The 17,235-nt window shown below is 34.3% G+C and overlaps 1 protein-coding gene and 1 long non-coding RNA gene across 3 annotated transcripts; both read left to right on the forward strand.

The window, feature by feature from the left end:
• The first annotated feature begins 18 nt into the window (after window positions 1-18).
• On the forward strand, window positions 19-4,219 carry LOC136063617 (uncharacterized). Of its 2 annotated transcripts, none has more exons than XR_010625242.1 (2): window positions 19-486; window positions 3,835-4,219. It is a non-coding gene; the product is annotated as an uncharacterized LOC136063617 (long non-coding RNA). The 2 variants fall into 2 exon arrangements; XR_010625243.1 differs by lacking the exon at window positions 3,835-4,219 and adding an exon at window positions 683-792.
• Window positions 4,220-7,455: 3,236 nt separating this feature from the next.
• On the forward strand, window positions 7,456-14,434 carry LOC111997864 (protein LEAD-SENSITIVE 1). Its single transcript, XM_024029996.2, has 2 exons — window positions 7,456-7,773; window positions 13,502-14,434. The coding sequence occupies exons 1-2, from the start codon at window positions 7,680-7,682 to the stop codon at window positions 14,161-14,163; spliced, it is 756 nt and encodes a 251-aa protein (XP_023885764.2). The 5' UTR covers window positions 7,456-7,679; the 3' UTR covers window positions 14,164-14,434.
• Window positions 14,435-17,235: the final 2,801 nt, after the last annotated feature.

Here is a 17,235-nt window from a genome sequence, read left to right on the forward strand (position 1 = left end):
TTTTATTTATTTTTAAATGAAGTATGAGTTTTTAGGCAAAAAAGCCTTTGTAATAATTTAGTATGTATCTGTTTGTAATAATTTATTATGTATCTGTCCTACTTCATTTGCTTTGCTATGTTTTGGTGAGGCTTGAGGGGTTAATGGTCCTCTGTTTTGTTCGTTGGTTCAGTTTTTGATTGTATAATATGTACTTACAAGTTACTTTTTTCTAATTCCTTAAAAGCTACTACTTGAAATGGCCGGGATGCTTCAACGGTTGTAGATGCGGTGATGAATGTAAGGTCCAAGACTATCCACCTCTCGACCCAACTGATTGAGAAAGAGTTGATCAACTTAATCTACTGTTGTTAATTAATATGGGATTCTTTTATAAGAGACACAAGAGGTATATTATATATATATATATATATGTTGATGGTTAAATACAAGTTCATTTCAGGTACAAGGAGGGCAGAAAGCCAGGTTCATGATTAAACATTCAAGGTACGAAATATATGATTCATGGGCAGTTTCAACTTCAATTTGATGATGGATTTTCAATTTTAGAATTATTGCATGTGTTGCAAATCTATATCTAAAGTGAGAAAATTTAATATAGAAAGATTTTTAGAATGATGATTAATTTTCTCCACCTTTGTAACGTGAAATAAATTTTTTTTTTTTTTAATGATTGGGAGAGCACCAATCTATTTGTAACCAAAAGAAAAGGAGAATTAAATCGTGCGGATGGGTCTTTGAGTTTATTTCTACCCAAAATCAAATTAAAAGGTTTCTGATCTTTGTTTTTTCTTTACTTTATAAATAAATATTATATTTGTATAATTAAAAGTGCTGAAAGCTAGAAGTTTGAAAAGCACCATAAGAAAAATTGATAGGTCTGCGGTGGTGGTTTATTATGTTTGGCTTGAAAGAAATGCTTGTGTATTTTGTAGTAATGTCAAGTTTGAGGCAGCATTAAGCCATTAAGGCCTTAGTTGAGTTTCCCATAATTGAGGGTTTTAGTTTGATTCTTTGTAAGTTTAGTTGTAGCAAAAAACACTTTAAACTTAAGATTGATTTCTATTTTTCATTATGTAAATTAATGTTTCATATCAAGATTAATATTTCATATCAAGGATAGGAACTATAAGACTCCATCCTAATGTAAAATCAAAGAGGAAGAGAAAAAGAATAGTTTACATCTTTATACACAATAGTTTTCCCGTGCATCGCACGGGTTAGCGACTAGTATATTATATAGCTGAGAGAAAATTAGTTCCTACAAATAAGGAGGCGGTGACATGTTTAAATAAAAAAACGATAAATTATGTTGTTTGGTATTGTTACGCACCGTTTAAAAGCCTGTTATATAAATAACAAAAAAAATAGTTACCTATTTCCTCCAAAATAACCGGTTAAAATTAAAGCATACACGCAAATAGAAATTGAGAAGCGATGAAAGACACAGAACGGAGAAGGAGAAAGAGATCGAGAGATCAAAAACTGAAACCCAAAACGTCAGACACCATTCAAGATGAAGAAGAGCCGTACAGCCTCTACCAATATCCCCAAACTCTCTCTCTCTCTCTTCTCACGAACCCTAATTTTTTTCTTCAAGAATATTCAATCCCTTCAATCCAGGCTACAGGTTTGTTCTTTAATTCAATCTTTTTCCGATTCAAGATTCACGTATTTGTTTCTTGCTCTCTATATTATTGAATTCCTAAAATTTTAAAATTTTTTTGAAAAATCAGATTTGAATCGATCTTTGTGTGTGTGTGTGTGTATGGCGAACGGTACGGATTCGGAGGAGTTCGTGTTGCTATGTCGGGTTCGAACGGGTCACAAGCGCGAGTTCGCCTTCGCAATGAAGGCGCAATCAGAGATCTGCGGGTATCAGAACCGGCTCGGTACGTTTTTCTTCATTTTTTAAGACTTGGGTATGAAATATTACTTTTTATTGAGTTTTTTTTGTTGGATACGTTTAGATTTGATCTTGGTTTTGATTCCTTTTTGTTTTGGGTTTTTGGGTTCTCCATGAAAATGTTTGTTTTCTCAATTTTTCGATATTTTTTTCCCTATTTTGGATTACAGAAATCACTAAGCCTTTCCCTGTTTTCTAATATCTGCGTTCAAAGTTTTTTTTTTTTTTCCTGGAGTTTTGATATAAACTTTGTATATCCCACAAAAAAAAAAAAAAAAAAAAAAAAAAATTAAAATTAAATGGGCATTCAAAAAAACTAGGATGTATAAAATTTTTTTTTGAACAAACTTACATTGGAGAGTTGGAGTTGACCATGAAAGGAGACCCATTTCTTGGTCTCTCTCTCTGAGTCCTTAGTATTTGGCATCTAGACTCACTATTTAGTCTGGTTTTTCTTTCCTTCTTCTTTTTCTTCTTCTTCTTCGTCCTTACTTCTTTGTCCCTTTTATAGTTTTTTATTTATGAATCTCTAAGTCGAAGGTTTCTTTTTTCACGTTACAATTTGCTGGATTGCTCCAACTCCTACCACGTGTGGCTCACGTGTTCTAGCCACCAGCTATCACCCACTTCAATATATTTACTATTTTATTTGTTAATTTTACCATTTCATTAGCGTTTTTAGCACAATAACATTTCCTTCGTTTTTTTCCAATTTCCAAAAAGTGAATTTGACACTTGATGTGGTTTTCTTTGTTTGCTAGCAAAACACTTCTTGCTATTTATATCATCATTTTTTGCTCTGTACTCCACTAATTATTTTTTGGAACCAACCTTTTTTACCCCCTCCTATTACTAAAATAATTTTAATTATTGATAGATTTTGTAGCTATCTGAATTCTGGGCTGTACATGAACCACTAACAAATGCAGAATCAAGGTTTGATTGGTCGTGGTCCAAACCTTCATTTTTCAGATTTAAATTTTCACTGAACTGCTGCATTACTTTTTACAATTCAACCCATATTTTCAATGTTTTCTTAGGCTTCGTTTGCAGTATTTCTTTCATCTTTCTCTGTTGCAATTTAAAATTGCTATTTTTTTTTTGAGCAATTGGAAATAATGGCTGCAATTATATGGGTTGCCCTCTTTGCAGTTTCACTAAGAATAGTTAGGTATACAAAAGTGCTTGCCACAGCCTAGAAAGAAAACCAAAAATCCATAAACTGATACCAAAGCAGTAGTAAAAGTTACAGCAGTTACACATCACACGCGTGATACAATGCACTTGAAATTCCACTAGACATGAATTGGATCTTACCTTCTGTTGTAGGACTTTAAAAGTAGGAAGTAAGGCTACAGCATTTGATGCAACATGAAAAATAGTTTGTAATCTCTGTTCTAATGGTTAAGAGATGTCATTTTTTGGTTTCACATGCTGTGCAAACCAAAAACCAGCTCAGCTAGATGTTTGCATAGATCACTATTATCCGTAGAAACATCATGCCAATTTAAATTAAATTAAAGGGAGTAGATATATCATAGAGTCCAAAGAGAATAATTGCACAGATCACTATTACCCATAGAAATCCTTGGCTCAAGTATAATTGAAAACCATATTTCGCTTATACTTGAGCTCACTACATTTTGTTTTAGAGCATTTTGGTTTTTTAAGTTATATTTAAACTTAATTAATCTGTGCCTTGCTACTTTGTGTTTTGTGTTATAGATGTGGTTTTGATCTTTGCAATATGTGTTCAGCATGAGAGTTATATCATTTCTGTGAAATGAAAGTTATGTTTTTTTCACCTCTAAGTTTTAACTATTTGATCGTCTGGGTGTTTCTTTTAAATATTATTAGATATTATTCTCATATACTTTAAATGAAAACATGACAATTGTTAATGCCTAACCGATTAAAAAAATTTGTAGGTAACTATTGACTGTCATTCATGTGGGCAACAAAGCTCTACATCAACTTTGACATTCCAAAAGTCACAAAGGAAATTATGCCAAAAGGACCTCCTGAAGGACTAGATGGATAACTTTCTTACATAATAGAAAAATAGTTGCTGAAATAGAAGACTTGGATGCATAAAAAATGCTTAAGAATTATGCTCCAAGCTCTATTCTTCATACCCTTTTCTTATTTATTTAATTTTCTATTTTATTTCAGATTATGAGAGATTTAATTTTCTGTATTTAGGCTGTGGTTTTGTAATCTGAGCATCCTAAGACTCTTATATCAACATGAATTTAAGTTTTGTAATAAATGTGATTCTAATTTTGAACTCAGTTATAATTGTAGATTGTAATTCATTTGCCTCTGTTAGATTGCCGAGTGCAGCTTTATTTTGGGAATACAAGATTGATGAAAATTGAGAATGCTGAGTATGCATTTTTATAGGTGCTACATTAAAAAGCTTCTAATTTCAAGTAATGAATTTGAGTCCTAATTTTAAGTACTGAGCTTGATTGTTGACCTTTTGGGTTTGTATTAAACAAATAACAACTAAAGGCTATGAACAAGGCAAATATTTGGAGTTGAGAAAATTAAAATACAAACCATTATGGGAGATCGCCAACTTTTGGAAAACTAAATATTAGGAAACCTATTAATCTATTGTGCTTGGTCTCTTACTTTGTTCCTTTTTGGAAGTTCAAGTTGTTCAAGTATTAGGAAAGCTTTTAATCTGTTAAATAAATAAAAAGGAATAGCATAATGTTAACATATATACAATTTTATATAGATAAAATTAATTGGTGACATGCAAAGCCAAGATTGTTAATGTTAACAACAGATGGGGTATTATTTTTGCATGTCTTACATGCAACACAAAGCTCAATCCTATCAAAGGAGTTTAATGGTGTGAGTGATGTAAAGGTGAGCCTAAATTATAAAATGATCCCACGCATTGCGCAGGTTAAACGCTAGTTTTTGTAGTAATAGAGACTTTAGTCTCCTATTGGTCAAAGTAAGTTAAATAAACTAGTAAAATATTAGAATAGGACCTCTCACAAATTAAAGATAATAATTTTATGAAAATATTATGATATTTTATTGTGTCTCTAAATTTTATCTCTATAAAGTAACAAACAAGTTTACTATTGAAATAACAAGGAAAAGATTCCAAAAAAGAGAAATGATATGTCTACAATATTTTTATAACAAATCCTAAGTGGCAGATTGTTACTGGTTATTGTTAGGGCAAAAAAGTAATCTTAGTGTTAGTTTCAAATTTGAACCAATAACAACTAACCACCCAAGATTTTTTGTAAAAATATTGTAAAATTGTTGTAGTCGTAGCATCTCTCAAAAAAATACCAATCTCTCAAAAAAAAATTAAAATTAAAACCTAACTCTATCTCAATTTTCACTTTCCACCACTATTTAGCATTGACGTTACCATTTTGAGTTCTTCTCCATTTTCCTTTTTCTCACCGAAATCTATCCCACATTTTATAGAAAACTAGTTAGGGTAGCATATGCACGGCAAATGCTTGCCGTGAAAAAAAAAAAAAAAGTAGTGATTTACGTCAATTCTAGATTTTATTAATATCACAAAACAAAAATATAAATCATTTGATTTTTAAAGTATATAGAGATTACAGTAATTAAAAGAGATATTAATTTTAAAAATTTTGATAACTATGTTATAACAAGTTAATCTCATTCATATAAGAATTTTAATCACACACAAAGTTAGGGTAACTATTTAAAATAGAAATATCTATTTTACTATAATAGTTTTTTAGTATCTATTTGCTAAAGGCAATATATCCACTTACTAAAAACTTCTAAAAATGATAATGAATATTAGTCCACATGGCCTTATCCTATTGGTTATATTATTCCTATGCGCATTAATAATTCCAACATGTGTTAAATATGATTAACATGCTTAGAATTGTAACTAAGAGTACGTTTGGTATACTGAATGAGGATTACGATAGGAATTGTAATCTTTATTACTAGAAATAAAATATGTTATAATGTAATAATTAAACCTATTTGTTAGTTTGGTTGTAAGTTATAATATTAGAATGAAACTTAACATTTATTTTAAAAAATTTCTTACTCATACAATCATATCTCCTTAAAAATTATTATTTTTAAATTTAAGAGAGATATGTGTTATTTTTTTTATGATTTTTTATTTTTATAATTGTTAGATGTATATAGAAAGTTTGTTTATTTGGAAATATATTAAATTTTGAAATTGTTGCTCTTACTAAGGAATAACTAATACAACCTTTTAAAGATGAATAATTATTCCTCATTTTGAAGAATAGCTATTCATAAGGAATGATTATTCCTTGTAATAAAAACATAACCAAACTAAAGAATAACTAAACTATAAGAATAACTATTACATTACAGCGCTTATTACTGTATACCAAACATGCCCTAATAGATTAAATCTTAATACAACAATTATTATCCATATGCTTATAGCATTCCTAATAGAATCTAATTGCGATTATATAAATATATACTAATTCTTTTGTCCAACATTTTTACATAAGCTAACCAAACAACAAAAGAAAACAATATTATATTCACACATATTAACAAAAAACTTGTGTTGTTAGCTTGACTTCTGATTTGTGGTTGTGCAATAAATTGGTGACAATGAAATGACCATGAGATGTCTCGTTTGAATCATATATTAGAAAATGTGGTCAAGTTGCTTGCACATTGGTTGTGCAAGGGATGGGTTACGAACGGTAGCATACGACGACTTGGAATTTGGTTTCCTCTCCCTTTTGATTTCAGATTTGGATTTTGTTTTTAGAGAGTTTCAACATATGATGTCCGCTTCTGGTGAGAGTTTTTTTATCAAATCAAGACACCAATTAGTTTTTGCACTAGGGCGAGATTAAACTCTAGATCTCTTATACAACCATAAAAATTTTTATCAATTGAAATAACTAGAACTCACATTTCAGATTTGGATTTGGAAGGCCGTTTCATAAAAGGTCTAACATGTTAGATTTGATTTTTAAATCTTTTTAATATAAACATTAAGGCTATGTCACTAAATACTTGCGACATTATTCTTCTGTTAGCCACTTAGACATTGAGGCTAACGGTTGTTAACAAAAAAGACAATTACTCTCATTTTTTAGGCCAATTGCACCCACTTAAAATTTTAGGGATTAGTAACGCTTAAGAGTTAAACTCCAATGACCTATAATGTAGTTTCATCTAAAATAAAATTAAACGATAATATCCTTTTTTTTTTCTTTTTTCTTTTTTTCTTTTTAACAAAGAAAAAGATGACATCCATGTGACTGTGAGTAATTGTTATTAATATTGACAAATTCGAGCTTTTTTTATTTTTATTTTTATTTTGTATGTGTGTTTTATACTTTTATACCGGGCATCATTAAGTAGTAAAGCAAAACTAATAACTTTTAAAAACTTGAAAGCATTAAATTTTAATTTTACTTTAAATTTAAGGGATGAAATCTAAATTTTAAAAACAAAAAGTGTATTTCAAAAAAATAATTTAAAAAAAAAAAAAAAAAGGAAAGAGGATTGAGGAAGAGGAAAACGTAATGGGTGGGGGCGGAATAAAGGAAAGGAGATTCTTAGAGGAGAAGGAAGTGATTGCATTGGACAAGCAAGTAGCGTTGTCCCCTTTCCTCTGCCTTTTTCATTTTCAGTGGGGAGTGGTCAGTGGTCTTTATTATTTTCATTGATCATACTAACAAATTTGATATAGAGAGTTACAGAACAGAGCAGTAGCAGAGCAGTGAGAAAGATCAAAGCAATGGGAGTGGTGTCGAACAAGATCGACAGGGAGAATCTAAAACCTGCAGATCATATCTACTCCTGGAGTGTCGCCTATGCCTACTCCCACCACGGTGCCCTTTCCATTTCTTCCTCTTTTCCTTTCTCTATATTCTTCATTTTTATTTTTATTTTTATTTTTGGGGCTTATTAGTATGTAGTAATTAGTAATTACCCCTTCATTTGCTTTACTCCTTCATAATAGGATCTGTTTTTCTCATATTTCTCGTTTATTTTGTGTGCGTGTGGACAATGATATTCGGATGGATTACAAGTTAGATTACAGTCCTCGTCACAAATTTTGATGGAAATTTTACTACTATTTATGATACTGGAGTTACATTTGTGGACCTGTTTCAGGAAGAATATAATGATGAATTTTTAAGTATTGAAGTTTTAAATTTTGTTGTTTTTTCAAAATATGATTTCAAAGCATGCTGTGATATAACTCAAATCTTGTTTTTTTTTTTGTTTTTTTGATAGAAAAGCCTGCAATTTCATTTAACGTGGGTAGAACCCAGAGAAATTACATAATAGTGAACTTGGGATGCAATAAAAGCGGGAGTGTCCTCCACCCAAATAAGACAATCTTCGATATCCTTGGCATGTCTAGCCATCAGAAGTGCTGCTTTGTTACAGTCTCTTCGTGCAAATCTTGCATTCCAGGATCTGAAAGTAGGCAGCCATGATTTAGTCCCCGAGATGATTTGTTAGATTGATAGTGGGGCAGGTTGCTCTGTAGAGAGAGCTTGAATTACCACCTGTGAATCCCCTTCAATAATGACTTCTCTAAGCCCTAGCTCTCATGCAAAAATTAGCCCACACTTCGCTGCCTTAGCTTCGGCCTCTAACAGTGGAGAGCGAATCTTTTTTGACAATGCTCCCATGATCTCGCCTTCATCATTTCGAGCCACCACGCCCAGTCCACATTGCCTTGAGTCCTTGAATGTTGCTCCATCTACATTTACCTTATACCAACCCTGAGGCAGGGGCATCCAAGGTTCCTGGGGGGATTCGCGCCTTGTGACTGTGATGGATGCTGCTTGCTTGAATTCTTCCATGTACCTGCGTTCATTATTGACAATCACCATTGCTGTTTTGGAGGAGCCACCATGTCTGACATCATTTTTGTTGTTCCAAATGCCCCAGGCTGCAGCATCAAGGATTTCCAAATCAACATTTTGGTGTCGCTCCCTAATCATCCAGAGTAAGTCACAAAAGTCCTTTGGTTCCTAGGTGCTATTAGGTGGCTTTATGCCAAGGATAGTCCACACTTTCTTGGCCAAGTCGCATCCCCAGAAAGTGTGTCCCGGTGTTTCCACTGCATTGCACATTTCACAATCCACGTCAATTGGAACATGGTGCTCTCTGAGTTGAGTCTTGGTGGGGAGGATGTTTTTGCTAGCCCGTTAGGCGAAATTTCGGAGTTTGCATGGGCATTTTAGGCTCCAAATAGACTTCCATAAGCCTGTCATTGTTGTGTTGTCCGAATTGTCCCCTGTTTTTGTTGTCCAGAATTCTTTGGACAACATGATATGCACTACGAACGGAGAATATGCCATTTGTAGTGGCTGACCATGCGAGTTTATCTTCAATGGGGAAGGAGCTGAGAGGGATTCTGAGGATAGTTTCAGCTTCACGTAGGAGGAACTTATGAAGCACGGGTGCGTTTCGGGACTCGGGTGCTGGTGCGGGTGCGGGACTCGGCAATTTTTAAAAAAGGTGGGTGCAGGTGCCGCGGGACTCGGCAATTAAAAAATCATTAAAAATATTTATATATATATATTTTTAATATATTGCTAAGCATACATTTTCACATTATATAAATATATACCAAATAAAAAATCAATATTATCAGTTTTTATTTTATTTTATTTATATACATATATTTCCTATATAATTTATTGAAAATATTAAAATTATAAGTCTATGTTTCAACTAGTATATCAATATTATGCTTAAATATCTACCTAAATTATAATTATAATAATAAGTTAATAACAACTATCACTTTTTAGAATATTAAAAGTTTAAAACAGTAATATAGTATGTACGTAGATAATGAAAAAAAAGAAAAAAAAAAGCCACAAGTTAAAAAATTAAAAAAGAAAAGAAAGAAAGATAGTACATTTACGGTTGGGGGAAGGGTCAAACTTAATAAAAAAGTTGGAAAGTTTCAAAAACTCTCTTTGCTACTTTCCAATGCTTTGTCACGTGACTACTGACTAAGCTCACAAAACTAAAAAGAAAGATAAACGAGAACAAAGCAGAGAAACTAAAAGCAGCAGATGAAAGTCAGAAGACTCAAAAACACGAAGAACAAAAGAGTAAAGAGGAAACAGAGAAGAAGAAGCCTGATCTATGATTCTGCGTTTTCTGCGACGGCGCGAGTCAAGGGAAAAAAAAAAACAAGTGGCAGGACACGGCCTGACGCGGCCCGACGCGCGGTCAGCGGTGTCCCTCGCGAGTCGCTGCGTCGCGCCGCGTCGGACGCGGGTGCGGCTCCTCTGGCGCCGCGTCCGTGCTTCATAGGCCATTGTGCACCCTCTACCACTATCTCCTTAGTAGCCATAATGCTTCTCCATGTAAAGGAGGGTTGATTACCTAACTCAGCCCTGAGGAATGTGGAGTGCTCAAAATACTTGACTTTAAAGACTTGGTGGAAGAGTGTGTTTTGATTCTGCAGAAGCCGCCACCCTTGTTTTGCAAGAAGAGCTAAGTTGAAGGCCTCTAAGTCTTTGAATCCCATCCCCCCATCTGCCTTTGGCCTGCAAAGTTCATCCCAGGCAATCAACGGAAGCTTTCTCTCATCCTTTTTTTGCCCCCACCAAAACTGGCTAATCATGGCTTCAAGCTCTTTGCACAATGAGTCTGGGAGCTTAAAACAACTCATAGAGTATGTCGATGTGGCCTAAGCTACAACTTTAATAAGCATTTCTCTACCAGCACAGGAAAGCAACTTCCCTTTCCAACCGCAATCTTCTTCCCCACTTGGTCTTTATTTTGTTGAAAGTTTTCTTTTTCCCTTTGCTAACCAAGGAAGGTAGTCCCAAGTATTGTTCATGTTGCTTAATGACTTGCGCTCTAAATAACCTTTTGATGGAATCTTGGACTTCCATAGTTGTGTTCTTGCTGAAAAATAGGGATGTTTTTTCCCTGTTCATCTTCTGCCCAACCGCCATTTTGTATTCACAGAGTATTGTCCAAATGTTAGAACATTCGATCATGTTGGCTCTGCAGAATATAAGGCTATCATCAGCAAGTAGTAAGTGGGAGATTCGTGGGCTCTTCGGCACACTAAGATACCATTGATGTGTCCTAGGCTCTCCTCTCGCTTTAGCATGGCCAGGAGGCCCTCGCTGTATAATAGGAAGACGTATGGTGATATGGGGTCCCCTTGTCAGATGCCTCTAGTCGGGTGGATTACGCCTTTAGGTTCCCCATTCAGGAGCACAGAGTATGAGATGCTTTTTATGCACATCATCATTAAGGATATCCCCCGGTCATGGAAGCCTAGCTTCTCCATAATCCTTTCAAGGCAAGACCATTCAATTCAATCAAACGCATTGCTCATGTCAAGCTTGATTGCCATGAGACCCTCTTTCCCTTTACTTCATTGATTAATGCAATGCATTGTCTCAAAGGCGACAAGGACGTTGTCAGTGATTAACCTGTCCAGCAGGAAGGCACTTTGTGACATGCTAATGATGTGGGGCAGAATCTTCTTAAGCCGATTAGCCAATACCTTAGAAACGATCCTAGATAGCACATTGTTGAGACTTATGGGTCGGTAACTCAAATCTTGTTTTGGAAACATGATTTCAATTCAAAATTTAAAGAAAGAAAATTCTCCCAAATAATTTTACCACAATACTATTTTTAATAAATTAATATTATTTTTCAACAAAAACCTAATTAGGTGCAATATTTATAGATTCTATACTATTTGTGTAATATACTCACATATGTTAAATTTCATGCCAATCANTTGTTGTCAAACTTTCAATATGTCTATCACCTATGTCTTTTTTCACTCGGAAATGATTTTGTGTATATATATATATATATAGAGAGAGAGAGAGAGAGAGAGAGAGAGAGAGAGAGAGAGAGAGAGAGAGAGGTTCAAATTACACCTAGTGTAACTTCAAAAGAGTTATACATTTTTTGAATCATTGATTTCATTTAGATCTAATGGTTAATAACACACAATCTATCATGTCATCCACTTTCTAAAAAGAAGTAATAGAGCATTAAAGTCATCTTTTTCCTCTAGTCTCCTTCTAACACATTCTAATCCTAGTTCTCGAATAGATGAGCTCATGAACTTTCTAAGTTCTAACTTGTTGAACAACATTCCCTCAAAAATTAAATTGGGTCATGCTAACTAGTGCCTTTAGGGTAATGGTTAACAATCCATTTTAGGAAAGTTTTGGCACCACTTTTATAGGAAATGAAACAAGCTGTCAAAATATTAATTATTTTTTTTCTTTTCTCATAAAAATTTTCTTTAAATGAATTGTTAACATTCCCTCAAAAATTAAATTGGGTCATGCTAACTAGTGCCTTTAGGGCAATAGTTAACAATCAATTTTAGGAAAGTTTTGACACAACTTTTATGGGAAATAAAAAATGCTGTTAAAACATTAATTACTTTTTTTATTTTCCTATAAAAACTTTCTTTAAATGAATTGTTAACCATTGCTCTAAGGGTATCCGTTAGCATTTCTCAATTAAATTTTGTATGAGCTCATGACCCTTTAAATTTTGGAACAACACTCCCTCAAAAATCAAAGTCCGTTCATTATTTTAAGCTAATAAATATACTTCAATGTTCATGGGTTGAAATGATTATAAGTTTCTACCTACAAGAAAGTCAAAGTAAACTTACATTAAGAGAAACTAAATAAACCTCAAGTCCAGTTTATAAGGGACTCTTCAGTACTGACAAGGTACTCAAGAAAAACAAATAACGTCTTTTTTTTAGTTTTCTAAATTGGTATTCAGACCAGATCTCCCTCACTCCATTGCCAAGTGACAGAAGACTTCAACCAGTAAAAAAGTTAAAATTTTTGGCCTTAATTGGTTTTGGACTGATTGCTAAAACTTTATTATAATTCTGAATTAATTTAACAAGCTAAACTTAACATGTAGCTCTAATAAGTTGTGTGGGTCAATGCAGGAGATGGAGGTGATTTCACACACAGAGAGAGAGAGAGAGAGAGAGAGAGAGTAGTAGAAGAAGAATTCGAGGTTGGGTGAAGAAAATTTAATGACTTAGGGCCTGTTTGGTACATGTGTTTAAATACATGTTTTCAGTTTTTAAACAACATTACCTATATTTACACACACTTTTTTACCAATACGAATTTTCAAAAAAATACAAACAACATTACTAGAACATTGTTACCAAACGGCCCCTTAATTATTCTTGAATAAAAGAATTTAATGACTTCAATGCATTTACATTACTGATTTTAGAAGGTTGATAACATGGCAGCTTGTGTCATTAACCATTAAATCTAAATAAAATCAACGGTTCAAAAAAGGTATAAAATTAAACCAGGTGGGGTTGATTACAATGCTGAAATCCTAATCAATGCCTAGTTACCTTTATCTAGTTATACCAGCAGAAAATTTGAAAAACAAAAGGGTTATACTTTGTGTTTGATTGAATGAACGCAATCTTCTTTTCCGGGAAATTGTTTTTACCGCAAGAGTTGATTTCTAGTTTGCTTTATGTATGCGTATTATAATTTTAGTTATTTTAAGTAAAAACAGCTAGATTCTACTTTGTAACAACAGGGATATATGTGGACGAGGGAAATGTTATACACTTTACTCGGGGAGAAGGCCAAGAAAGTGGTACAGGAACTGGGTTAGACCACGTCATTGGGAGCTCATTACCTCAACATCCTTTGGACAATCCATGCCCAACATGTAGTGATCAATCAAAGAGTGATGGAGTCATCTCTTCTTGTGTAGATTGTTTTCTTTCAGGTGGAGATCATCTCTACCGCTATGAGTATGGTGTCAAACGAACTGTCTTTCTTGCAAAAGCTGATGGAGGTACCTGCACTCTTGTTTCATTTTCATCTAAGTTAGCAAACTCGCCCGAACAAGTTATTCATCGTGCCATTTATTTCCTCTGGAAGGGCTTTGGTGACTATGATGTTATCAAGAACAACAGTGAAGACTTTGCATTATGCTGCAAAACAGGCTTGCAGGTGATTCCTGCTGTTAGCGTGGGCCAGAGTGGGCAGGCAGCATCCTATAAAGCTGCTGCTTATGCTGGTGTTGCCCTTTCTGCATCACTTGCGTTAGCCCGTTCTTCACCACTTGGATCTGTTGTTATCGGTGTTGCCGGTCTAGCGGCAAGTTATGGCACATACTGTGTCCATCGTTACATTAATGATACTGGAGTACGCGCAGATGTCAAGGAAGTTGTTTTAGAGGAAGAAAATTGATCTTCTGTTTCCGCCGCCTGCAGTGGAACACTTGCTGCATGCAGCGGAAGCGGAAACACAAGGCACCTTCTCCCAGAGTAATAATCTTTTGGCATGCTCAAGAGTTACGTACGTGGTTTGCAAGAATTTGATTATTTTGGTGGCAATTGATAACAACTTGTCATGCAACGAGCACAACCAAAATTAGTTCAGAATTTGTTGTGTGTGTGTTTTAAGATAACAGATTTTATTTTTGAATTTAGCTTTTATTATGATTGATGATGCTTTGGTATGTGATTGCGCCTTAATATAATCCTTGAAACTATTATTTCGCTAAGCTTGGTGGTTATTCTAAGCACCCTCAGGGGGTGAAGCCTAGGATTGGCAATTTCTAGGTGATCAAGCCTAGGACTTATGTTGTTTCTCTTTTATTTTCCCTTATTTTTATTTTTTAATCCCCACAATTGCTATTATTAAAACTCAACATTCAATTAATCCCAACAACTAGACATGTAAAAAAGGGTTGGGACCCAATAATGGATAACCCATCCTAAACATGAAAATTTTTACTTGAAATAAAAACGATTTGACTCATGATCCAAGCCGTTTAAAAAAAAAATAGTTGGTTTATTTGTTTGTTTTGAGCTTTACAGTACACAACTCAAACTCAATTAATAAATATAATACTAATGCCATGTGACTATTATTATTATTATTAGGAAAAAAAAAAAAACTATCAATTTTTTAATGTTTTTGGATAATGCCATTTGTAGGGGCGGGCTTCGGTCCTCTAGCCCAAAAGATGAATGGATTAAGGCCTAAAGAGTCTAGTACAATTAATTTGTAGAGAGTGGTTTGAAAACTATGCTTCAATGGGTCCAAGAGCACGTGCAATGAATCAAAGATAGCAAGAAAGTAAAGAAGAACAATTTCTAAGCAAAGAAAACCTTCCTTAACAAAATATGAGAAGACTGATCTTAGAATATATGTTCTTTTAGACTTGGATATTACAATTCTTATTACTACAGTGTTTTCTCCACAGATTTTTTGATCCCATGGCCAAAGATGCTGCTATCAAGGCAAAAGAGGCTAAGGCCAAATCCAAGGAGGCTATTCCAAGGCCAAAGATGCTCTTGCCTCCCAACTGGGCAACAAAGAAAACCTCCTCCCAAGTCCAAGGTGTAGTTTAGGATCCTTTACTTTTGTTCTTTTTATTTATTATGTTTACATGTAATTTTCCTTGGTTATGGCAGTTTTGCCATTGTTCCTGATGTATCTTTCCTTTATTTAATGAAAATACTTCAATCTTTACTTTATGACCTTTTCTTTTTCCTTGCAATATTTATCTTGGGTTGGCCGTAGTCCTTGTTTTTCCTTCTGCCATGACTTTAGATTAATGATATTTCTAAGGTGTATACCCATACTTTAACAAAAGTTACTAGTAATAATTCGTTGTTGACTTAAAATAAATTAGACCTATGTAAACAGTGAGAAAGATGGCTAAGTCATTAAAGACAAACAAAATACTTAGTAGGAGAAGAAGGTGTCTGAGGTCTCTCATTCTAAGAGTACTTTATTAATGTACCCTTAGAATCCTTTAACCAAGACCCAGGGTGAGCCCTTGCTTTCATGAGATGAGGCATATGTTGGGGTCCCATCCTTGGTGAGTTCTCCAAGTGTCAATTTCCCCAAGGCATGTAATCTGAGGAGTCAGACATATCCCAAGTTCTGTTAAACACTTAAACAAATAATTCAGAATATTAATTTACCCAAGGTATGTGGTTCAAATGAGTTAGTCATAACCAAGGTTCTATTTAATATTCAATAAAGTAATGAAGAGTGGCCTGAGAGACTAGACACAACCAAGGTTCTATTTAACACTTAAACAAATAATTCAAAATATATAATTACCCAAGGCATGTGGTCCGAGGAGCCAGGCATAACCAAAGTTCTGTTTGATATCCACATAAGTAATGGAGAGTGTTAATATACCCAAGGCATGTGGTCTGAGGGACCAGACACAACTAAGGTTTTGTTTAACACTTAAACAAATAATTCAAAATATTAATTTATCCCAGGTATGTGGTCCGAGGAGTTTGCATAACCAATGTTCTGTTTAATATTCACATAAGTAGTGGAGAATGTTAATTTACCCAAGGCATATGGTCTGAGAGACCAGACACAACCAAGGTTCTATTTAACAATTAAACAAATAATTCAGAATATTAATTTACCCAAAGCATGTGGTCCGAGGAGTCAGCATAACCAAAGTTCTGTTAATATTCACATAAGTAATGGAGAGTGTTAATTTACTCAAGGCATGTGGTCTGAGGGACCAAACACAACCAAGATTTTGTTTAACACTTAAACAAATAATTCAAAATATTAATTTACCAAGGCATGTGGTTCGGGGATTTAGGTATAACCAATGTTCTATTTAATATTCACATAAATAACAACACATAATGCTAGAAAGAAAAACTTGGTAAAGCAGCCTTTCATTAATAATAATACATTTACAGGTTATTTACATTCCAGGGGCGTGGTACAGCTTTTTCGTCCAGGTCCTCTAGGAAGTATGCCCCTATCCTAGCCACCGACATGATACGGTATGGCCTTTCCCAATTGGGACCTAATTTTTCCTATGCTGGGTTTTTTGCAGTACCCATAACCTTTCTCAGTACCAAGTTCCTCAGAGCTAATGGCCTTAACTTCACGCTTGAGTCATACCCCTGTTTGAGCTTTTGCTAATAATATGCTAGTTGAACCATGACATTTTCCCTCCGTTCCTCAATCAAGTCTAAACTTTTCTCCAACAGGCTGTCATTGCTGTTTGGGGTAAACAAGCTTGTCCTCAGCGTTGGGAATCTAGACTCTAGAGGGATTACAGCCTCAACCCCATAAGTCATTGAAAAGGGCATCTTCCCTGTTGACCTATGAGAGGTAGTCCAATATGTCCATAGAACATGTGACAGCTCTTCCACCCATCTACCATTTGCATCATCCAGCCTCTTCTTGAGTCCACTCACTATGACCTTATTGACAGCCTCGACCTGTCCATTTCCTTATAGATAAGCAGGGGTGGAGTACCTA

This window comes from Quercus suber, unplaced genomic scaffold, assembly GCF_002906115.3.
Source record: "Quercus suber isolate HL8 unplaced genomic scaffold, Cork oak 2.0 scaffold_547, whole genome shotgun sequence".
Taxonomy (NCBI): Eukaryota; Viridiplantae; Streptophyta; class Magnoliopsida; order Fagales; family Fagaceae; genus Quercus; species Quercus suber.

What these genes read in the sequence shown, in the direction of transcription:
- LOC111997864 (XM_024029996.2), top strand. Translation starts at nt 7,680, where the DNA reads ATGGGAGTGGTGTCGAACAAGATCGACAGGGAGAATCTAAAACCTGCA. An exon ending in CTATGCCTACTCCCACCACG is followed by an intron (nt 7,774 to 13,501) that starts GTGCCCTTTCCA and finishes TTGTAACAACAG; the next exon opens with GGATATATGTGGACGAGGGA.